Source organism: Mauremys mutica, chromosome 9, assembly GCF_020497125.1.
Source record: "Mauremys mutica isolate MM-2020 ecotype Southern chromosome 9, ASM2049712v1, whole genome shotgun sequence".
Classification (NCBI taxonomy): domain Eukaryota; kingdom Metazoa; phylum Chordata; order Testudines; family Geoemydidae; genus Mauremys; species Mauremys mutica.
The window spans coordinates 13106773-13130040 of NC_059080.1; the positions used below are offsets into that span (position 1 = coordinate 13106773).

Here is a 23268-nt window from a genome sequence, read left to right on the forward strand (position 1 = left end):
GTTGGTGCTGCTTGCGCGTGCGCGTTGGCCGGCCTCGGGTCGGCTCTGTCTGGCGGAGCGGCGGGGCGGCTGGAGCGGACGCCGGGATGTGGTACACCATTCTGCCCGGCGTGGCCGTCATGGGCCTCTTCCTGGCCATGCCCGGCGTGTCCCTCATCCACATCCACAGATACGTCTACGGGGGCAAGGTCAGGCCCCGGGCCGGGGCGGGGCCAGGAGGGGCCGGCTCCGGACGGAAAGGGGGGGGGAGGGATGTGACGCGGGGAGGGGGAGCCGGGGGGGAGGGATGTGAGGGGTGATATGGGGGGAGCGGGCGCTGGCGGGACGGGGGGGGGCTGACGCTGGGGGGGGGAGGGGAGTGGGGGTGACGCTGGGGGGGAGGGGACGGACCCCTTGCCCGGTGCTTGTGCTGAGTGAGCCGCTGGAGTCCAGCAGCGAGCGCTGCTCCCCTTCCCCCACCCCGGGAACTACTTGGGGCCTTGTCCGAGCCCAAGCTCGCTGTCCAGGCCAGGCGGAACGATCCTGTCTCCTGAGCGGCACCCTCCTGCCCCGCCCCCGCGCCGTGTCCAAGCCCCGTTCTCCCAGCGTGGTGACACCTTGCTCTGTGTGTTGCAGGAAAAGAGAATCGCTCGCCAACCCTACCAGTGGCACCTGATGGAAAGAGACAAGCGACTGTCGGGGGTTAATGAATATTATCAGTCCAAGGTAAATTCCTTCCAGCGTAGAACGGAGCAGAGCTATAAATACAAGGCAGCTGAACTCTGCAAAATCCAAACGCCTCAAAAGTCAACCAGCCAGGAGTTGAAAAGGACAGTTGTAGGCCTCTGCATTGAGCACTAGCTATTGTTTGAGCTGAGTTAGACCCGTGACTGGGTTCTGCTCTCTGTTACCGTAACTGAGGGTAGAACTTAGCCTGCTAACTGATGCAGACAGCAAGTGCTCATTTTTAATGCATTGTCTTACATCTAATCAATCGACTGGCTTGCTTTGATTGGTTCAAATCTGGATGCAATCTTCTTTGCAAACCCCAAGCCTGACTCTTTTAGCATTAGTGTCTTTTCATTCTCACTTGATATCTTCAGTGAAGCCTTGCTACTGCTAGTACTTAAAGGTGACATGCAAAGGGCTTTTTTAAGTGCCTGTATTTGTTGCTTTATAAAAAACAAGGAAAGCCTGTAATATTTTATTAGAAGTGGCCTGGTCTGTTTTTTCTAGGGGTCTCTGGGATGTTTCTAAGCATATGTATTATGAGCTGTCACATTAGTAGAAGGGGTTGGAATGTTTAATTTGTTATGTCCTTCCCCCAAGCCTATTTAGTCATTAAAGTGAAAAAGGGATTAACAAAAACAAATTTTAAACAGTGACAAAATTCTTTTCCCTCTGAATTGCCCAGCTTTTCACTCTACACTAAAATGATGTAATTTCACTGATTCTACAGTTAGCATAGAGTGTTCCTGAGCAGACAAGACTTAAATGTCTAATGTAAAGAACATTCCTTTGAAAAACCTTTTCAGATCACCTTTAGTCATAGTATGTAGGGATGGTATAATTTGCACAGGGTAGCCTTGATGAATTGGGTCTCTTCCCTTTGTAACTTCTGTGATGTTATCACTACAGTTTGCCTAGTGCTACCACCCCTTAATGGTGTTTTAGTGATTCTTTTCCCCCATTTTTTTAAAAATTGCATGCTTTTTGGAAGACGCTAACTTAAACTGGGCAGTGAGATTGGTGTAAGTTCTGTATGGATAGTTAAGTGTGTTTCATTTTTTATTTTTCAGGGATTGGAGAACATTGACTAAGAAGCAACTTGTTGAGTGAAGAGTCCTAGTTCTTGTATAAAGCAGTTTAGCTCCAGTAAACATGGATGTATATTTGATGCAATGTGTTATATGTTGCACATAAACCTGGAAAAAAGTGGGTTTCTACACTTGTTTTATTGGTATAAACTTTAAAAGGTGTATATTGAAAATAATACAGCCAACCATAAACATTCTGTAGTCAAACATACAAAAAGGAATACACAACAGAGGTAGGTAATTACCCTAAAGGCATAGATGTGCTTCCAGCTAAGAAACATGCAACAAAAGTTAGTGGCATCCGAGGGGGAGTTAAATCTATTTTATTTATATACCTGCATAACTATCTGCAGATACACTAATAGACTACTAAGCTGCTGTAAGTAGCAAAAATAACCATTTATTGAGGTTGTGTCCCCCCCTCATGAAATTGACATGCAATGAGTAATGTTAAGCCTTAATTTCTTATTCATTACAAAGCTGTTAAAAGCATCAATTTCTGCTGTCACATCAATTATAGGATACCCTTCTCAGAAAGGAGAGGTTGCAAAGAATAGCAGTAATACAGTCATTACTTAAAGAAAAGACCGGCCTTTTAAGAAATTACTTTTGGTATGTACCACTACTATTAATGTACCATTAGTGAATACACTGCCATTGTCTGTTAATTCTGAAAGATGTTTTGTACTATTGATGTATAATGAAAAGGTCTACAGATATTGTAGAGAGATCCTGATATGTACCATTCCTTGTACAAATCAAAGGTGTTTGATCTTATATAGGTTCTAATTTAGAATGCAGTTGAAGTCATGGCGTTAATTTTGTTTTTCAGATCAGTTCTAGCTGCTCTGAGATTTCACCATGGCTTTGTACTATTCAACTTTAACTTTAGTCCTAGTCTACATACAGATCATGTAATATTAAAATGACATTGGTTAGGGGTGGGAGGGTAATACCCAGAGAGAGGACATTGTTATACTTGTAATAATGTGCCTGTAGGGAATTAGCTGTACCAGTATAATTATGCACTAGAGGGTTGTATTACTTAAACTATATTGGTATAGTTTAAAAACAGCATAACGTCTGGAGACAAAGGCCTTAGGCTTCCAGCATCCACTTCATGGCAGAAGCAAATGCAGTGATTGTATACAGAGTCTGTATTTGTTCCTTAGCCATCGAATAGATCCTCTGAAACTCCCAACACTTAATATAAGTAGCCAGGCAAAAGCAGTAAGTGGAAAGACATCATTGTCACAATAACAACTGTCCATGTAAACTTCTCAGCACCACATGTAGCTTTAGAATCTGTAGTTTGGAAAACAAAATTAATTATCTTCAATTTAGAATTAGTTTTCATTACACAGGTGAGGCAACATTGATACTAGTGTGGTCCTCAGTCCCCCGCCCCCCTTTTTTCCCGGTAGTTAAAACCGGGTTAAGCAATGAGTGGTTGCCACTTGTTCACTTCCTGTTCACAATCAGTAGCAGTACCTAGTAATCAGTGTCGTTTTTCAGACAACCAACATCTATGGATTAACAAAGTCTAAGCACAGCTGATTGTGGAAGCAATGAACAGGGCATTAATTAACTTCTAAGAAACTTTTTGAACTACTTTGTATTTATGGCATGTTTTATACAACGATTGATATGTATGCATTGTACCTAGACTAGATGGAAAAAACAAAGCACAGAGAGGTTGTATGATGTGCCCCAGCTCCCACAGTAAGTCAGTTGCAAAATGGAGCATAGTGAGACAAATGTCTAGTCTCCTGCTCTAGCCATTGTATACTACTACTCTGATGTGTTGAAGCATTAATAACCGGATTATTAATCTGACAACCATATACAATGACTTGCTCCCTCTCCTTCCTCACTCCTTATCTGTTCTGTATAGTTGCAGGTTTTCAAAGGGTGTACAGTTGCCTTGTGTCCTTACTGCTAACTAGAGACATTTTGTGTCTTGCCTTTGAATATCTTTCTGACTGATAGAGCCAATTCTATCATTTATTATGTTGGTTTTAAAATATAATGCTCCTGTCTCAGGGAAGTCATTCCATGAGTCAGACTAGAACAGATTAACTACATTTCAAAAGTGTTTTTGCTGTTAAACCAAGCAGCTACAGAATAAATGAATACCAGTAAAGATAGCTGATTTCTGGATGGGACACACTTAATATAAAATTTGTGTCAAAGAACTTCAACTAGATAGTGCTTTTCTGGTGAATTACCTAGGCCTGATGCTTAGCTAACTCAGGGGGGAGAGTTCCAAATCCTCTTCACTCTAGGCATTTAAATTAAGTATGATTTGTGGTTTCAGAACTTGTCTTTTCTATTTAAAAAGAGACCTCATACCGTCCCTGAAACTCTTATGCAATTTCCCTATACAGTCAGCATTTAAGACTTGCAGGGACCATTAGATCATCTAGTCTAACCTCCTGTATATTACAGGCTACCACCATCACCCAAGCACCTGCATGCAGGGGCAGATAAGTCATTAGTACTGTTTCACTTACGTAAGACAAGACCACCACTTAACTGCACACTAAAGCCCTGGAATAATGATCCCTAAGCAAGTTGCAGTGACAAGCTCTAAAATAATGGCCTTTAAATTGTTCTTCTTAATGAGCAATCAGCTTTAAAATGAGCTTTTGTTTTTGTATTGAGGAGGAAGTGACAGTATCTTACTTCCTTTTATTATTTACTCAATAACTCCAAGCACATTACAAACATTAATGAATTAAGCCCCAGTATCTGTGTGAGGGGGGCATTGCCAGTCCTTGTTTTACTGGTGGTGAAACTGAGGTACAGTTTACATTAATTATCCATGATCACATGCTGAGTCAACAACAGAATTTAGGAGGCCTGACTCCCACTCCCTGCCTCAAATGTGTCATAAGTAGCCACGTAGTTAATGTTGGAACTACTTTAGCAGACATTTGTTCCTGCATAGTTTGGATCAATACTGCTAGGCTGTATTACTGAACAGGTTTTGAGACCAGCATGCTATATGCTGGGGTGGCCAAATTTACTGAGCTTCTGAGCCACATACAACAATCTTCAGAAGTTCAAGAGCCAAGGCACACCTACCAGGGTTCAGGGCCTCAGCCCCATGGGAGGTGCCTGCCAGGGCTTGGGGCTTCAGCCCAGGTGGCTGAACCCTGAGCTCCCACAAGTGCACCCTGAGACCCAGATTTGAGCAACTGCAGATATTAAGTCTTCATATAGTTAACACTGAAAAAAAAGAAAGCCACTGTCTCTTTCATAGGCTGTGCAACAGCATGCATGGCAACCTTTACAGTAGGGTTACACTGGTATGCATCATTTGGCCCTCAACGTAGCTAATGGTTTTCTGATTAGCTGAGTTGAGAGGAAGATAGTCATTCCCTAGCAGAACCAGAAACAAAACCAGCTCTCTACCCGTCTGATGACTTGGATATTTGCATACACAAATTCCTGTTGGGGCAAGTTACTCTTCTACCCCTTTCCAGATGGAGGAGAGAGTCAGTTCTTAGGGTAACTAGTCTATTTTTTCTTCTTCTTCTTCTTCTCCCATTAGCTTAGTAGCAGTGGCTGACAGTTTACTCCATAACGTGAGTCATAGCTTCATAGGAGATCTGGGATACTTCATTTAGTTCTGTGCACCGTGTTAGCAGAAATATATTGTCAGACTGGAAGGAGCAGAGAAGAGCAACAAAGATTATTAGGGGGCTGGAGTGAATGAGTTAGGAGGAGAGACTAAGAGCTACACATGTGAATTCCAGCTTAGTGAACTAAATTGATCACTTGTATGGTGAAGAAAAATAATTTCAAAGCAAACTGCACACAGCCTAGCACTCTCTGCATTTCTGATACAGGAGTGGTTTTTCTCTTGATGCATCTTTAACTGCCATTTGCATTAATGGCATTAGCTACACAATCTGCTGCCTTCCATTGGAATGATAAATTCACTAATTACTCACCTCTCCAGATCACTTTGGATTTGACACCAAGCCAATAAATTTCACGAGATTGTGTCACCGTTGCCCTGTTCAAAAGGAAAAGGAACAGTGTAATGTCGTTATAAAATGGGATGAATTCTCCCTCCCACCCTACAAGGATATGCCAGTAACCCATTGTAGCCCTTCTGTGATGGCATTGCTGCTTTGCTCATAAATTCGTTAGCAAATGGTAATGTAAGCCTAACCTCATGGAAAAGTGAATCCACCCTTTCTTACACACAGAAAAGTGAGCTGCGGCTGACAATTTCAGATGGCTTCCCAACTAAAGATCCTTCCCCTCCCAGAAAGGATCAAAATACTATTCCTGCAGTATAGCAACATTCTTCTGCTTTAATATCATTTGTAATCCTAATGGTGTGAATCAGCGTCATTAGTTATGTGCAGCTTTCACGTGTCTGGGGAGACCCTGCTGCTGATTGAGCCCCTAATGTATTATGGGTGAAATTTTCAGATGCACTTATGTGGCTTAGGAGCACAAGACCCTGAAAGTCAATGGGGCTTATGCTCTGGAATCACTCAGGTGCTTTTGAAAATCCTGCCCTATATTAAACAACTGAACCTTTTCTGACTGTATTAATGTATAGGTAGAGAAAAGAGAAGAAAACATATTTGAGATGTCCATTGTGGGGGGAGGGGATTTCATTGAAAATGGAACTCTCTCATGAAGCCTGCTTACATGAATGTAATAACGGCAGGGCAACCAGAGGTTGGAGGCAGCCAGGTATAAGTGGTCAGGTTTGTTTTGAACTCGGTGTTAGAATGAGTAATCGCACCTTTCGGGTTTCCAGAGCACTGCAAAGAAAAGAATATCAATCCATGCATTGTTTAGTTACAATGGCTAGTGTACCTGTCACACACATCCCCAAACTGGAGAGCGCTCCCCTGGGGTGATACAGAAGGAACATTTGAGGGGGGAGTGCAGGGGGCCCTGGGACCAGCCCCCATTGGGGGTGAGGAGGGAACACCACCCAGCCCCATTCTGCCCCCAGCTCCGGCCCCAGCACTGCCCCCTGCTGAGGCCATGGCTTTGACTCCTGGCTGTGGCTCCTGCTTCCAGCCCCACGGGACAGATTGCATTACAGGTGAGGGGGGTTACAACAGAAAAAGGTTGGGGACCACTGCACTAGGTGATGTACAATCAATTTGTAAACAAACAAAAAAATCCCATTTCCTTAGCAACAATAACATCCCCCTCCCCTCACCAAAAGCCTGGGTAATAGACATCCCATGCAACATGCCCTGATCAATCCAAATGCTCCCACCCTGCTCCAGCTCCACTGAAGTCACAGGACTCAAGCATTGGCCCCTCCATCCCCCATTCTGAGGTATCCAGAGAGCTGTGATATGAACAGGGAGCAGTGGAGAAGGAAATCCAAGCCCTGAAAACCTGGGGATTCTGCCCCGCTGCATAGAGGGAACCCCTTCTGTGCCCTTCCAAGCCATGGCAGCACAGCTGGGCTGTATTGGCTGAAGGTCCATGGTTGCACTCAGTTGCAGCGAGCACTGGGAGAGTTAATGGTTACTCAGGTTGCATCACATCTGTGTGTAGTGTCCTACAACTCACAGTGTGTATGGGGGAGAGGGAGGCAGAGCATGCTGCTTTCCTGGGCATCCAGCTTGGCTGCTCCACCGCTGAGATCCCAGGACAGCTCACTGTGTCTCCTGTTTCCCAGCTGCCTTTGCTGTTGTTTCTCTCGCTACATTTAATTTCACAGTATTTATTAAGCCACGATGCCCCATAAGGATAGAAATGAGAAGCTCCCAGCTTACCTGTAGGAACTTAGTGTTATTGGCAGGAGTCTGCCAAGTGCCAAGTGCAGCAATGGAGCCAAAGGTGCGAGCTTCCAGCAACAGGCCTCTGTATCCCGGCCCTACAACCTGAACTGGAAGATAGTATATGCATCTAGCACATGTTAATCACCCATAGCTGGGGCTGGCTTCTCAAACGGTCAGTACCATTAATAACTCCAAAGATACACCAGATACATCTTTGCTCATCAGCTGTGCCTGCAAAAATAGCCCAGTGATTAGCATGTCAGCCTGGGACTTAGGAGACACTGGCTCAATTCCTTCTTTGCCACTGACTTCCTGTGGCACCCTGGGCTGGTCACTTAGTCTATCCGTGCCTTAATTTCCCCATCTGCAAAACAGGGATGATAGTAGCTCCCTGTCTCAAAGGGGTCTGCAAGTTGGGTGAGGTGCTCCTTTACTATGGGTCTGGGGCAATATAAGTACCACAGAGACCGACTGTGAAAAATCTGCCCTCGGATAACTGGGTGCAGCTCCCATTGAGATTATAAGAAGGATTAGGGACAAGGAGGAAGTTTTCCTCTTTAGCTTGTTCTCGCAGCTCCTAAATGCTGCTCCTGGGGCTTCTGAGCAGGCACCTAAGGCTTCCTCCTCCTTTCCTGGCCTTGAACAGCAGCACATTCCATTTCCAGGAGGCAGCCAGGGTGTACAAGGAGACAGGACCTGAATACGCCAGGCAGTGATGGTCTCAAGAAAAGATACATTAGAATTGGAAACAGTGCAGAGAAGGGCGATGAAAATCATTAAAGGTATTGAACAGCTTCCAGATGAGGAGCAACTAAAAGGACTGGGATTGTTCAGCTTAGAAAAGAAACGACTAAGGAGAACTGGGGGGATATGATAGAGATCTATAAAATCATGACTGGTGTGGAGGAAGTGAATTGGGAAGTGTTATTTACCCCTTCATGTGACACAAGACGCAGGGGTCACGTGGTGAAATTAACAAGCGGCAGGTTTAAAACAAACATAAGGAAGTATTTCTTCACACAACACACAGTCAACCTGTGTCACTCGTTGCCTGGGAATGTTGTGAAGGCTGAAAGTATAACTAGATAAGTTTCTGCAGGATAGGTCCATCAATGGCTATTACCCAAGGTGGTCAGGGACACTATTGCATGCTCTGGGTGTCCCTAAACCTCTGACTACTAGAAGCTGGGACTGAATGAAACTGGATGGATCATTCAGAATTGCCCTGTTCTGTTCATGTCCTCTGACACATCTGGCACTAGCCACATACTGGCTTAGGTGGACCATTGGTCTGACCCAGTATGGCCAGTCTTACGTTCTAGGATCAAGGGTTACAAAGAACCAGAAGAGGAATGGACTGGGAGAGAAGTGGAGAGGGAGTCTGAGCCCTTGGAAAAGGAAGGCAGAGAGGGTCAGATGGTAGCCATAGAAAGAGGTGAAGAAGACAGACAGAGACATATTGGGACTGAAAGGAAATAAAGAAGACACTGCACCATATGCTAAGCAAGTAACCGGGCATGAGTCAGTAGGGGGAACGATGGTCTTGTTACTAGTATACAGGACAGGGAGTCAGGCCTCCCAGCTTCCATTCCCAACTCTGCCACTGACTCTGGGACGTGGGAAAGTCACATCTCTTCTCTAGCCTCAGTTACGCATCTGACCACCGACTCATTTCACATGGGCCACCAGAGAGCTAGCAGATGTTAATTTCTACTTTCTGCCTTTCTTGGTACAGAAACAAATCACTGAACTATCGGTGATAGCTCTGCACCAGTTAAGAATACCCTTAGCTATGTGGTGCCTGATAAAATCATCCACTAATTTCTTGGCATTGGCCCGATTCATCCTATGAGGGGCAAACCTTTGTCTGATTCCTCCTTAGATTATCAGCGTCACTGTAACAGAATGCAGCCATATCATGATTACTTGATTGGCATACAGACCTGGCAGACTATAAAATAACTTGCATAGTGTTTGTAATGTCAGCTTCTCATCTCCATGGAGTTCTCAGTTTGTTTCTCCTGAGCCTCTCCTGCTGATCTGCTCACAGTTGTTTTAATTCATTTCACTAAACAGAAGTTTACTAAACACATTTTAGGGAGAAAACAGGATGAAAAAGAGCAGCTGACTAATAATACTGATCCGTTTACACAGAAAGCATGCCAAATGCAAACAACTATGAAGAAATCATGGATTGTAAGTGAATCTTAGCCATCCAGTTAAGAAGTTGGAACTTAATTACCATTAATCGGCTGCCTGTTCATGAAGGAAGATGCATCCACCTGGATCTCATAGGGGGCTGGACTTGCCTGGGGCTGGACCCCGATATGCACAGGCATCATATTCTCACAGGCTGATGTGGGGGCTCCTGTTGGAAAAGCAACAAACGGACAAATAATGTTCCAAAAGACAATGTAGCCAAGGAGAAGTGAAGGACTCCAGTGAGCCATGACTGGGGACAAGAGGTTGCCTCTCCTTTGAATCAACAATAAATCCTCTCTGACTGAGACGGAGGAAAGACGAGCAGGGCTTTGCTGAGTCACTTCCCTCAACCAATTAATTTTCTAGCCTTGGGTTTTGAATGCTCTTTGGGCACACGGCCTCTGAATGAGGGCTATGTTCAGTGGTTTCTAGCTATTAGCTATCTGCATAAGGGATCTTTCAGAATAACGAAGGGTATTTTGCTTTCATGTCCCTCCTTACAACCCACTTCTTCCTCCTACTTCCCTATGTTATTAGCCTTGCCAAGGCGTGTCCAACCCTCCCTGTTGTTCCTGGTTTTCTATTGGTCTGAGTTATACTGTAAGCAGCTCAGGGCAGGAACCGGGTCCTTCAAGTGCTGTGTAAAGACCAAGACTCATGAATAGGGGTGAATAGCAAGGCGAGCTTTCTGCTTTTTGCTGGAGATGGGTCTGAACCAAACCTCTAGATCTGAGCCCCCCGAATCCAAGCTTCACACAGTGGGCCCCTCTCTATATACTGAGCATTAGTTGGGAAAGGAGGGCAGTTCCCCTATTAGTGCTGATGTTATATAGGAAAGCAAATCAAAAACATAACCCATCCTTCTCTGCTGCCTTTGGCCTCCCTACCCACTCCCCATTCATGCATTCAGGACAGCTGGGCTCGCCGACTCCACTTTGTTGGTATTTTTGCTGTAAAAGGTCACTGAGCAGCTACCAGATTGTCGTAATTTTTGGCCACTACCAGCCTGGACTTTAAACAAATCTGTTCTAGGGATTAGAATCTGTTCTAATCTGTTCTATATCCTCATTATCAATCCCCTGAGCATCCATTCCCTACATTGTGTGTCCTAAGAGCTCGCCCTTTGGCATTAACCTTTCATGAGTAAGTGATACCAGAACGAACCCGTGGCCTGGAGACGTGAAGGGTCCATGACTTTCTCTTTACATAATCACAGTGAAATTACCTACAAATTCATTGATCACAATGTACACCTTTAGAAGTGACATTTCCCACTGAATTGCTATGGATTTCGGTTAGACTCACTTACTGAAACAAAATTGCTTTCCAGCCAAATAGGAGTTAGTACTAGAAAAATGCAAGGGAGCTTCTGAAGATGTGAGAGTCAGAATTCCTGAACATTATCGTAAGGAAGATTAAAGGGTTTATCAACTTTCCCTTCAAAGCCTCTGCTTGTATGGCAAATGCCAAGGCTGGCCAGGTGCTCTCTGTACCCTGAAAAAGAACAAATGGACATTTGTTCACATTGCTGGTGAGAAATTTACAGCAGCCTTCACAAGGCTAAGAGAGGAGCGATTAAAGGAAGATTAAAGAGCCACAAAAAAGGAAGGGAGTTTGTTGTAGGCAGAGGCAAGCAGGGAAGGAAAGAGAAAAACAGCCCTGACCCCTTTGTGGGGCATCAAGAGTGCAAAACAGGGAACAAACGCCATTAAATAACAGAAGATTCGATCTACTCTGCTCACACTGGGGGAAATCAGGAGGAGCTTGACTGGGGTGGAGCCAGTGTGAGTGGAAAATCAGGCCCTACCTAGACACATTCTTCACAAAGGGAAGGGCCGGATTTTCTGAAATGCTAACACTTCAAGACCCCACTGAAGTCAATGGTAGCTAAGGGTGCTTAGCACTTCTGAAAATCAGGTTCTTTATGGTTAACATATGCATGCTGGGGTGAGGGAGCGGCCTTGCCCTCTGATACTATAATGACTCTATTCCATCTAATTGATGGCTTGGTAATATAACTGCTTCAAAATTCGGTTTCATGCAGATTTTTAACAAAAAGGAAATAAAAGTACATGGACTGAAGTAAATGGAACCCCCCTGACTCCACTGCAGTATTAAAGAGAACTTTGGCCCAAATTAGACCCAACATTTAGATCTGAATTTCCCCACATTTGGAGGGGGCTCTGATTGGACCCATCTCTTTTCTGTGTCTTAAAATATTGTTTGTGTTGCTAAGCACTGAGACCCCAATACTTTTCTAAGGACACCCTGAGTGGTAGCTAGAAGGACACGGTGTTCTAGGTTTGCTGGCATGGAGGCTAACTCAGCTCACATGGCTTCGTTTTCAGTCCATAACCAATTCATCATGCTTCCTGCCTCAGCCTAGCTTTTGAAAGATGGAGACTGCTTGGGAATCAATTAAACACAAAGCCCAAAGATCTTGTCACAAGCCGGTCAGTTACAAAACTGGAGGGGGAGTGGGAAGGGAGGAGATAGGACAGATGATGAAAAAAGGGACTGTGTGTGTGTGTGAAGATCAGAGAGAGAAAACTGAGTAGGAGGGCACAAGGGAGAGAAGGAAAGGATGCCAAGTCCCCTGCTGCTGCTGATGTGGAGCTCCTCGCCATCCCAGCTAAACTGTACAGCTGGTGAAAGGCCGGATAGGGCCACTTTTAGTCCGATTACCCTTAGTCTTCCAGAAAATCAACATGGCAGCTGTTTGGCAGCCATAGACTTCCCTCCAATCCCCATCACAGGCACTGGGACGTTAGATGCTAGGAGATGGAGTGAAAAGAAATAGATAACAGGGTGAATTTCTCTGCTTGGACCACGCCTATTGCCAGGTTCCCTTGCACCCAGCCAGGGGCGGCTCCAGGCACCAGCACGCCAAGCGCGTGCTTGGGGGCGGCAAGCCACTGGGGGCGCTCTGCCGGTCTCCACGAGGGAGGCAGGCAGGCTGCCTTCGGCGGCGTGCCTGCGGAGGGTCCGCTGGTCGCGGGAGGTCTGCTGAAGCCACGGGACCAGTGGACCCTCTGCAGGCAAGCCGCCGAAGTGCTTGGGGAGGGCTCAGTTGGCTGTAGCACATTTCCTGGGCACCAACTCTCACAGTTACCCCTTCATAGAAATGGAGCCCTGCCTCAGCCCACCCGCCTCATGCCCCCACCTCCATCGCTGACCCCCGAGATACCTCAGTAATTTAAACACACCGTGTCCCAGAAGCCCACTGAAGGTGCAAGGGTTCTGGGTTACACACACAGTCACTTTGCACAGGGCTCTACACTGCTGTTGCTCTTGACTTAATCACAAGAGATATATACAGAGCCACGCAAAAATAATAAAAATCTACATGCTTTTCCCCTCACTGTAGCTCAGCCTTCCCTTGGGACTCCTTGGAGAACCATCTGTGTTCAGGTCGGCAGGGTTCCCTCTACCTCACCTAGCACCTGCAGCAGCTTCCCCTACCTTAAACAGGTGAAAGATGGCTGGAGAGAGAATGACTGCGCGCAAACAGCAGCTTTGGCCCTTTATATTCTGCTAGCCCCTTCAGAGGTGACTCCCTGGTCAGCCTTAACAGGTGACCACAGAGTCCTACCAGAGGATTTCATTGTTAGGCAACTTCTCTCCAACAAACTAGGTCTCCTGACTGAGAGACAGTTTTGGTCTAGAGCTATTACATGTCAATGGTCAAGCACTTAAGTTAACAACCCTCTTCTGTTATCCTTTTGCCAGCCACTTTTGGTATTCTAGTTCAACTGGGAGACAAAGAGATGGCAAACTGCTGCATGTTAAAAATGGGAGTTTGCAGCTTGGTAAAGACACATACAGAGAGTTCATAATCTCACATCATTCATAAATTGGACAGGCAGATTCCCCAGAGCAACAGAGCATGCCTGAGAGGGCAGATTTGGAACCAGTGCCCAGACTCTGCCCAGACCCATGAAACATGTGGGATCCAAAGGCTGGGTCCAATACAGCAGCTCGGTGACTGTTCACATGGGGGAACCCAGCCACATTCCATGGATAAGGTTGCCACCTCTGAAGTTAAAAAAAATGCTGGGGGACGGGACTTCTGGGATTATCCTGAGCCCCTAAACCTGAGAGCTGGCAGTGTGTACTGAGCACTTGCACAGATTTTCCAGAACAGCTACTTCTTTAAAAAAAAAAAAAAAAAAAGATGATCATGGGAATAGCTGGACAGGTGGCAACGCTATCCATGGACAATATTCTCACTTGGGCCTGGTGGGGCTCTTTATAATGAAAATCCAATGACAGGACTCTTCTCACCTTAAGGAGCATGACCTGATGGAGAACTGGAAGATATTCCCTCTCTGATGATTACCATGGCTATACTACAGCATACGTCTGGACAGCAGGGTGAACAAGGTCTGCCTCTTGCCAGACAGATAGTAAGTTTTCCTGGGTTGTCCGTCACAAGCCCTATCCCCCTTTTTGGTTCTGGTGTGATCTATCCTGCAGCTCTTGGGCAGTTCTGCAGCATGTGTCAACACAGCACCTTCCACTTGGTTCCATTTGTTCCTGCTTCCATATTTCTTGCTCCCAACACTTATCTTTTCAGAATCTCTCCCCCTCTTTCTGTGAAGGACTCTCTGCTCTGGCAGTCCCCCTGCCCAGTGTTTTGAAGGGGCTGGAATTCTCTTCATTGGTGACTCAAAAAAAATCACTATGCACTCAAGCTTCACTGGGTGGGGTCTGGCCTGAATCTTGGTTCAGGGTCTCTGGTCTCTTCCAGAAGGCTACCTAGCATCAAGCTTTGGGAAGTCAGGGTCATCCATCTGGCCTTTTAATACAAGGAGCTCCTTGTATTAAAAGGTTAGATGATGTCATGGTAAAGCTGCTTAACTTCAATGGCCCCCTTGTTTATGCTACAGCTTCTGCTGTTGCTACTGCTAGTGGGGGAATTACAGGTCCAATTTTTGCAGCCTTAGCAGAACTACTAGTCTGTTGGAATGGATCAATTTCTACAGTTCAGCTGGGACCCTTAAATCCAATTTCCCACTAAAGACCACAGATGGGGCTGTTACATTCCTGAACAATCTACACACAGAAACAGTGATTAGTGCAAAGTATTGAGCACAGCCCTGTGTGATTGAATGAGGGGCAGGAGGCAAGACACCATTTAAGAACACAGAGGCAGAGAGTGCTAATGCTCGAAGCAGGGTTTCATTGACTGCTCTCTAGCTTTCATTTAATTTTCTTGTCTCCCAGAAGTAAGCTAAGCTCCGGTGGGTCCCTCTTACTTCTTACTCACAACTCCAAGGAACAGTCCCTAGTGTACCTGCTGGACTGGCTCGTGGACTATACAATCTACAGGGCATGGTCTCTAGGTTTCCACATTCTTCCGTTGCTGAGCTATACTTCCTGTCTTCTCACATCCCTGCCTACTCCCACACTGCTTCAGGGGCACCCTGCTTTCTCTGTGCCTCTGGCATGTTTCATTGTAATAATAACAACCTTGCCATAACACCTTGTGTCACAAACATCAATCTATACACCCTGCAACATCCCTGTGCAACAGGTATTGTTGTTATCCTCAGAGGTGCTGGGGCCGAGATACACAAAGGGGTTAGGTTCACGTTTTCAGAAGTGGCCTCTAATTTGGGTGCCCACCTCATTGCCGCCAACCCCAAGAGTTACAAAATCTGAGTCAGTTTCCCTCCGAATCATGAGGATTTTTTTTTTACAAATCTATTGTGGATTTTAGCTTCTCTTTTGATGTTGAACCCTCTTCCTTTCCCAGGCACATGTACCAATTAGCTTGGCCAACTCTCCCACACGTAGTGAGTGAGGTGAGTCTCACCCTCGCTGCAGGAGCTCTGCTTGCTGCCTGATTGATTGACGGAGCCTCCAGCTTCTCCCCAACCCCACGATTCTAATGAGTGAACTCTGGCTTTCTCCAGCCCCACACTCCCCAGCAAGCAATTCTGCCCCCTCAGCTCCAAGTCAACACTGACCCCCAGCCTCACTGCTGTTCCCCCAGGGGGTCTTCATTCCTGTTACCCCCTTCCCAGGCCTGGTATCTCTGGGATGGAGGGGGGAGGAGACTGACCCATTTTTCACAGGAGAGGAGGGACTGGAGCCACATGGTGCTGCTGGGCTCTGCCTGCTCCCTCTTCCAGGAGGGCAAGTGGAGAAGGCAGCCAATCAAAGAGGGTTTTCCCCAGGCGGAGGAGGCAGCAGAGCTGAAATTTGTGAGAAGGCTGCAGCTTCTCATGTCACCATTGGCTCCAGCTAAACTGCATCACTGACAAGGAAATAGCACGTTGGCCACACTGGTTCAGACACCAAGAGCCAGATCCACCAAGATATTCAGGCACCAAATCTTATTGATTTTAATGCCTAAATGCCTTTGAGGATCTGGGCCCAAGAGGCTGATCTTCAGAGTGCTGAGCACCTGTAGCTGCCACAGATTCCAAGTGGAACGATGGGGCCTCCACACCTCTGAAAAGCAGACCCTACGCATCTAAATTTGGACATCCACCCAAACTCAAAGGGCACTTTTCAAAAGTTGGCCTTTGGGCCTTGTCCAAGGACACACATTGAATCAACATCAGAGTCAGCACTGCAGCGTGCTCTCCTGATGCCCAGTCCTGTAGTCTGATCACTAAACCATGCTGTAGCCCACTTCATTATTACTTTCCTTCCCGAACGTTTCTCGTCCCGACATACTTGCTAACTGTTTTGGTCTGTCACACAGCCACAGTCCCTCCCCCCAGCGCTAGGTCTCGGAGGCAGGCCTTGACTTTTTCAAACTTATTTTTGCTCGCACCATGGTGAATTCACAGGGAAACATGGACAAATACAAGGCATGTCATGTGTTTCCATGCGAAACCAGCCAACCGGTGAAAACAGAATGAAGAGCAAAGTTTCTGTGCTGAGAAATTACACGGGATGAAATTATGATTTTTTTTTGTGGTGAAAGTTTGCCAGAAAGAAGCCCAGTTTTCCCCACCCCACTGAGTGAGCACCACTAGGCACAGCTCAGGCCTAGCCTGAATGATGCGGAGGACACAGAGCAGCCAGTGCATAGGGCATTTTGTGGCTGGAGGCAGACACAAGGTAATGGAAACATGACTGTGACATCACCTTGGGGTGCTCATGACAGCGCAGAACATCAGAGCTAATAAATGGTGAACAATTCAAGTAAGTCCCTTTCCTGTCACCAGTGGACACCCATGCAAGATTTGACCCCCTGCAATCTTCCTCTGCTGACTTCAGACTAAGGCTATGCACAAGGAATCTAGGAAATCCTGCACAGGCTAACCAGAGATTGAACAATCTCTCCTTACCCATTGCAGGGGCTGTAAGTCACACAGCCATAGAAAGCAGCGATGACAAAAGCTTGCTGGATCCTCAAATCCATCTTCCTGCTAATGCTGGCCACCTGTTCCCTAGCAGGACTCTTCCATGAAGATTGGCCAATGAAGTGCTGCCAGTTAGGATTATTATTGAATACATGGTGTGGCACAAACATAGAGGAAGACAGAGTTTGCTCCATGGACCTCCAGTCTAAGGGCCTGATCCCACTCAGTGGGAGCAGAGCGGGGACCCCTCTTACCACTGTCAATACCTGCACAGCCATGATGCTGGTGCTGAATGGCTAAACTTTAAGCACTTATTTTTCTTGTTTTAAAACACAATGGAATGCCTGTACATAGACTCTGTTTTTCTATTGGCTGGCACCAGTGTTGCCTGGGTGACGGCTGTGTGCAAACACTCTTTTAAGGAACCCAGAGAGCCAGCTGCTTAATGAGCCCTGGGAATCTGCAGGCTACAGGGGATAGAGCAGATCCCAGCACTAAGGAAAAACCTGTAAAGTGCATTCAGACAGGTAGGCATGAGAGCAGTTCCACTGTTTCCCCCTGGGACCTGAAGAATCCAGTGCCACATTTGAGGCTCAGACCTGATGCCCCAGGAATATCACCACTCTTGTCAGTGGGACCTGCCAGCTAAATCCCTGAACTTTCCTCTGCATATTACTGCAGTAAAGAGCTCAGTCCAATGCACTAAACCTACCTGGCTGCTTTCTAATATTGGCAGGGAGATATTTTATGACTAGACTTTGGTGTGGGTATATACAGGAAATGAGGGGTCAGTGGCTATTAGGGTGACCAGACAGCAAGTGTGAAAAATCAGGACGGGGGTGGGGGGTAATAGGAGCCTATATAAGAAAAAGACCCAAAAATCAGGACTATCCCTATAAAATCAGGACCTTTGGTCACCCTAGGGGCTATAAGGGAATTGACCAATGAAAGCAGCTGCTGTTTTGCTATCTCTTTCCAGATCAGCTGAAGGTCTGTTGGGGGTAGATTAGGTGAGAAAGCCAAGTTCTACCCAAGTTTCATGTATTGACTTTCTCTTGGTGAACTTGTCAATTTCTCTCTCTAAAGCTGGTGATAATGGATGTGGGAGATGAAGATGCTATCAAGGAAAAAGCGCACATTTTAATTGAGGATGTAATCAGGGATGCAAAAGAGCATCTGCGAGATTTGCAAGAAAAAGAGAGAGGTATTGAAATACAGAGTTGGCTGCATTCAAAGTCCTTTAGTGTGTCAGAGCCCCATCAGGCGGCTTAAGCAGCATATTGTCTGTTTGCAGAAGCTGAGTACATCATCCAAAACATTCAATGGACCTCATGCAAGGACTTTACAGTGGAGAGGGGACAGCAGCAAATTGAGGAATACATGTCAGTAAGTTGCAGAGCCAGGCTTTCATTCAGTATAGTTGTAAACGCACTGAGCCAACATGGCCTGCTCCCTCTGACGCTGATGAGCGAAGTTATGATCCGTTATTTATTGCTGGTAGTACTTACAGTCTGCTTTCCAAACGGAGGCCCAGCACCCTTTGTCCAGATGTGTTTGTAGAGCAGTCTACCTTTACAGTGCCCCTTAAGTGTGTGTGTGTGTGTGTGTAGGGGGCAGGGGTGGGGTGGGGTGTGGGGGGGTTGAACTTCTCCACCTAACTCTCAATGGTGGCAGCCTAACGCCATGAGAGCTTTGAACACCCACTGAGATGTCACTTGAGTCACGCAGAAAGGTGCTTGGACATTTTCTGGAGCTTGGTTCTGTTCCCTGATAGCTCCAAATACTCCTTGTGTGCTTCTGAAACCCTTCTCACCGTCTTCCAAGCTTCACTTGCATGTCCTGCCCCCAATTTGCTTTAACTACTCAATGGCACCCTGGGGTGGCTTTCCAATTGGTCGGAAGGCCCTCTCTCCTCACATGCTCGGGTGCTCTCCGTTTCCTTATTGTTCCCATCTGCAAAACTCAGCGTCCTAATGGCCTTGGGATGAAACTGAAGTATGTCCATGCAGTGAGATTGTCTTTGGCAGCTTATGCCTAGCACCTCAGATATTTATTTGAAATCAATGGGAGTTAGGCACCTAAACCTTTCTGAAGGCCTCAGTTTAGACTATCTAATAGGTTCTTTTTAACTGTCACCTTCGCTAGACAGCTTTACACAAATATTACATGAAAAATCCAAGAACCCGAACAGAGCTTAAAGTACAGCTGAGGGTCTAAGGGCATATGAATACAGGACATGCCAAAGCAGAAGACAGCATTGTTTCCTCTGGTCTAGTGGACTGCTTGCCTCCAGCAGTAACCTGTTTAAATCCCATCTCTAATGCTGATTTCATGTGGCCTGGGACAAGTTACTTAGCGCCAATATTTGTAAGTACCTGTAAATTTTAGGCACCCAAATTTTGAGACCGCTTGGGTCTGACCTTCAGAAACACTGAGCACCTGCAGTTCTCATTGCATCCATCTGGAGCCGAGGGAGCTCAGCAACTCTGAAAAACCAGGCTTTTGGTGTCTAACACCTGGCCCCCCCAAAAACCTGAGGCATCCAAAATTAGACACAGTTTGAAAACTTGGACCTAAAGCTGTGTGTCTTCATGTCCCCATCTGCAAAACAGGGAAAATATTACCTTGCATCACATGATGTTTATGGTTTTTAAGGTGCTTTGTATATGAAAAGTGGCACAAATTAGAAACGCACCTAGTCAACTACTAGATCAGGGGTCGGCAACCTTTCAGAGGTGCTATGCCGAGTCTTCATTTATTCACTCTAATGTAAGGTTTCGAGTGCGTGTCATACATTTTAATGTCTTTAGAAGGTCTCTTTCTATAAGTCTATAATATATAACTAAACTATTGTTGTGTGTAAAGTTTTTAAAATGTTTAAGAAGTTTAATTTAAAATTAAATTAAAATGCAACCCCCCCCCCCGCCAGATTGGTGGCCAGGACCCGGGCAGTGTGAGTGCCACTGAAAATCAGCTCACGTGCTGCCTTCAACACATGTGCCATAGGTTGTCTCCCCCTGTACTGGGGGTATCCATGTTAGTCTGTATCCACAAAAACAAGGAATCCAGTGGCACCTTAAAGACTAACAGATTTATTTGGGCATAAGCTTTCGTGGGTAAAAAACCAAAACTTATGCCCAAATAAATCTGTTAGTCTTTAAGGTGCCACCGGACTCCTTGTTGCTCTAGTTAACTACTGTATGCACTATTGAATGAAGAAAAATCCTTCTGAACTCTACAATCAAGCTTTTGCTCAGAAGCATTAGAATGACAACCCAGCTAACTTTAACTTGCCTTCTGTTATTGCAAACACTGCTCTGTGTACATTGAATCTTCTACGAATCTTGTTAAAACTATTTGCCCCAGTAACATGCTGCAGAAGTAAGTCCTTGAGGTGATTGTGATTAGGCAGTGTTTAAAAGTAGCATTCCCTTTTTATCGTGTCCCCATAATCTTGATTTGCCTGGCAGAGTTAAACAAGAGCAACTCAATCTCTTTTTTTTCCCCACTTCCCTTAAGTCATCTGTACTAGAGTGTGGAAGTCTTACAGTGTGGTGTATGTTCAGCAGACGTGGGAGTTTCATGAGAGCTGGCTTCACTGGTCAGACTACCTCCAGGAAGAAGAACTGAAGTACAGCAGGAGGTACCATTACCGGGTTCGCTGGAGCATCCCAACATGTAGGAAGCCCATTCCACGAGCAACAGCATGCATCTATTTCATCATCGAGATCTCCAAAATTAAACCACCTGTACGTATTCAGAATATTACTCAACCATCTCATTTTTCCCTTTGAAATGCGAGAGTAAGAGTCTCGCTTTGCTTACTCTGTGGAATGAGAAAGTGGTAGATTAAATAATTATAGTACTGTAAGATGACCCACTATTGAGATAACCCACTACCTTCGGACCAGCCATGTAAGATGTGGGGTCAAAATTTGTCCAAGTGAAGTTCATACCTGCACAAGTGATTTGATCAGTACTTGATTCCTGTCAAGGTTCTGGTTTGAATCTGTCTCTCTGAAAAATGAGAAAACATCCTATAGTGTGCGGAGACAAATATTCCAGGAAGGGACCTGGGATATGAATACTACAACCTGAGACCCTCACTAAAATGTATAGTTCCCTTCCCTCCCCTTTGCTGCTAAAATGTAACCTTAGAGTGCATGCTACTGAGGTCCTTTCATGCATTTCACAGCGTTTCCAAATGTGCTGCAATACTCTGAAGAACTATCCCAAAACTAAATGTCAAAATAAATGTTTGCACTGAACCATCTGACTTTCTTTGATGGTTTTTACTTATTCACTCAGTTGCAATTCTGTGGTTTGTCCAGTAGATCTCCCACTCTGTCGTGTGACTGGGTAAAGTCGAGCTGCCTGGCTCGAGGGAGACTTAGAATTGTGTGTAAACAAATACCTTCTGCTCAGACTTAGAATAAGATAACGGATTACATTGTTCTAGCCATGCAACCTATTTAGAGAGAGAATTGTGATGGGTAAAAATGCCTACTTTACCTGTACTCTAGTAAATGTCTGATCTCTATCCCCACTTTCATCTCTTGCAGACCTTGCCGGTTGAGGTATTCTTCATTTTGGAGTCAAATAGGCTCATTCACAGGTATATTTTGTTCTGTAGCTTTTTTTTAAAGCAACGAACCAGTGTAGAGGGGCCCTAGCAACTGTGCATAAAACATGGTTAATTTCAGGTATGTCCAGCTCTGTTCAAAACGGGTACAGATACACTCAGCTATGGCGGGGTGGGGCCTGTCAGGGAGTCAGTTCCAGCAGGTTGATGCTGTCTGGCCCTGCCCTGCTAGTGGCTGCTCTAACTTACACCAGCTGAGGATATTGTGCTTTGGCCATACCCCACCCCCCCACCAGGGCTGAGTGATTGTGACATGTCAACTATGGTGGCTCTGTAAATGCTGGGGCTACCCCCCAGGGGGAGTTCCAGGCTGTTTCTGGCCTTCGTGGCACAATACGGGTGAAGCAGGGCTAAGAGTCTAATCCATGATGTGTGTGAAATGCGAGTAACAATTCACAGCCTTATACAAACTGGGAGCCCAACCTAGCTCCACCAGCATTTGAACAAGATCTACGTAAATTTATCTTTTTATATCCCAAGCGAGTTCTCGGACAGTGCTACAGCAGAGGCAGGAAAGTGAGCTGGCTATAGCCGAGTTCTTAAACTCCTGTCCACGTGACTCAGGGAAACCACACTAAAATCCCACCAAGCAAAGAAAAAAAAAAAAAAAAAGCACTTGACCCACACTGAGCTAGCATAGTTCCTTATCCCAGCATGGCCATGTTCCATGGGTGTCTATTTCCAGCCTACTGAATTAGTGATGGATTTACACAGGCCTAAAAAGCCTCATTCTTCCAGGGGATAAGCTTGCCCACTTCAAAGGACCTCTTTCCAGCTGACTGCTATCTTTGTTCTTAAACTGTTTGTTCTGTTTCTTTCTAGACCAGGACAGTGTCGGTTTAGAGAAAAGTGGCTCAAAGACATCATTGAAAACAAGAGGATTCTCATGGACAGCATAACTTTCTAAACAAACATTTGCTTCAGATTAAATCCAATTCAAATGGGCACCTACAATCTGTTGGTGTATGGAAATAAACTGCAATAGGCTTTTTTGTTTTGTCTTTCCTTTTCTTTTACTAGCTCTTCTGAATTATATCCTACAATAATGGTACCTGCCTACTACATTCTGCACACAAGTTTTAAATTAGGGTGATATTAACATTGACAGTTTAAGGACTTGATCTTGCAACTGGCTCCGGACAGATGCATGGGTAAGGCTAGCAGAAGAAAGCTACAAGATCAGGATACATAGTTTAAAGTTGATGAGAGGTAGATTAAGCCTAATGTTACATTAAAACAAGCTTTCTAAATCCAACAGAAGTAGATAATAGGATTTCTAAAGTTTTTATGAAAACCTACACAGGGTGTAAGTATTTCCACCCCTCAGAACTACAAACCAGGGATTTTAAAAGTACGTCCAGACACTGTTTTACTAAAAAAAAAAAAAAAAAAGTATTTAAGAAAGAATAAGTTAAAGCATACACAGGATACTCAATGTGGAAATAAGCCAGCTGACGATGGGGGAATACTGGATGAGAATTGATCGGGCATAGGCCTCTAACCTCAAATCTTAAGAGATTACTACTGCTGAA

The 23268-nt window shown here is 45.4% G+C and overlaps 3 protein-coding genes across 12 annotated transcripts; 2 read left to right on the top strand and 1 right to left on the bottom strand.

Moving 5' to 3' along the window:
• On the top strand, positions 1-1927 carry NDUFA1 (NADH:ubiquinone oxidoreductase subunit A1). Its single transcript, XM_045029521.1, has 3 exons — positions 1-188; positions 616-705; positions 1779-1927. Exons 1-3 carry the CDS (start codon positions 87-89, stop codon positions 1797-1799), a joined length of 213 nt encoding a protein of 70 aa, XP_044885456.1. The 5' UTR covers positions 1-86; the 3' UTR covers positions 1800-1927.
• Positions 1927-21740, bottom strand: LOC123377089 (putative defense protein 3). Of its 6 annotated transcripts, XM_045029514.1 has the most exons (7): positions 21607-21740; positions 21051-21111; positions 9813-9938; positions 7565-7677; positions 6471-6586; positions 5756-5820; positions 1927-3101 (listed from the first exon to the last, which is right to left on the bottom strand). In XM_045029514.1, exons 3-7 carry the CDS (start codon positions 9910-9912, stop codon positions 3001-3003), a joined length of 495 nt encoding a protein of 164 aa, XP_044885449.1. In that variant the 5' UTR covers positions 9913-9938; positions 21051-21111; positions 21607-21740; the 3' UTR covers positions 1927-3000. The 6 variants fall into 6 exon arrangements, with proteins under 6 accessions (XP_044885449.1, XP_044885450.1, XP_044885448.1 ...); XM_045029515.1 differs by lacking the exons at positions 21051-21111; positions 21607-21740 and adding an exon at positions 17361-17406; XM_045029513.1 differs by lacking the exons at positions 21051-21111; positions 21607-21740 and adding an exon at positions 17080-17349.
• Positions 15454-22720, top strand: AKAP14 (A-kinase anchoring protein 14). 5 transcript variants are annotated; one of them, XM_045029517.1, is made up of 6 exons: positions 15454-15579; positions 18181-18298; positions 18389-18480; positions 20661-20843; positions 21657-21709; positions 22559-22720. In XM_045029517.1, the coding sequence occupies exons 1-6, from the start codon at positions 15535-15537 to the stop codon at positions 22641-22643; spliced, it is 576 nt and encodes a 191-aa protein (XP_044885452.1). In that variant the 5' UTR covers positions 15454-15534; the 3' UTR covers positions 22644-22720. The 5 variants fall into 5 exon arrangements, 4 of the variants coding, with proteins under 4 accessions (XP_044885452.1, XP_044885453.1, XP_044885455.1 ...); XM_045029518.1 differs by having other exon boundaries at positions 15455-15579; positions 20664-20843; XM_045029520.1 differs by lacking the exon at positions 15454-15579 and adding an exon at positions 16891-16933.
• The last annotated feature ends 548 nt before the right edge of the window (positions 22721-23268 follow it).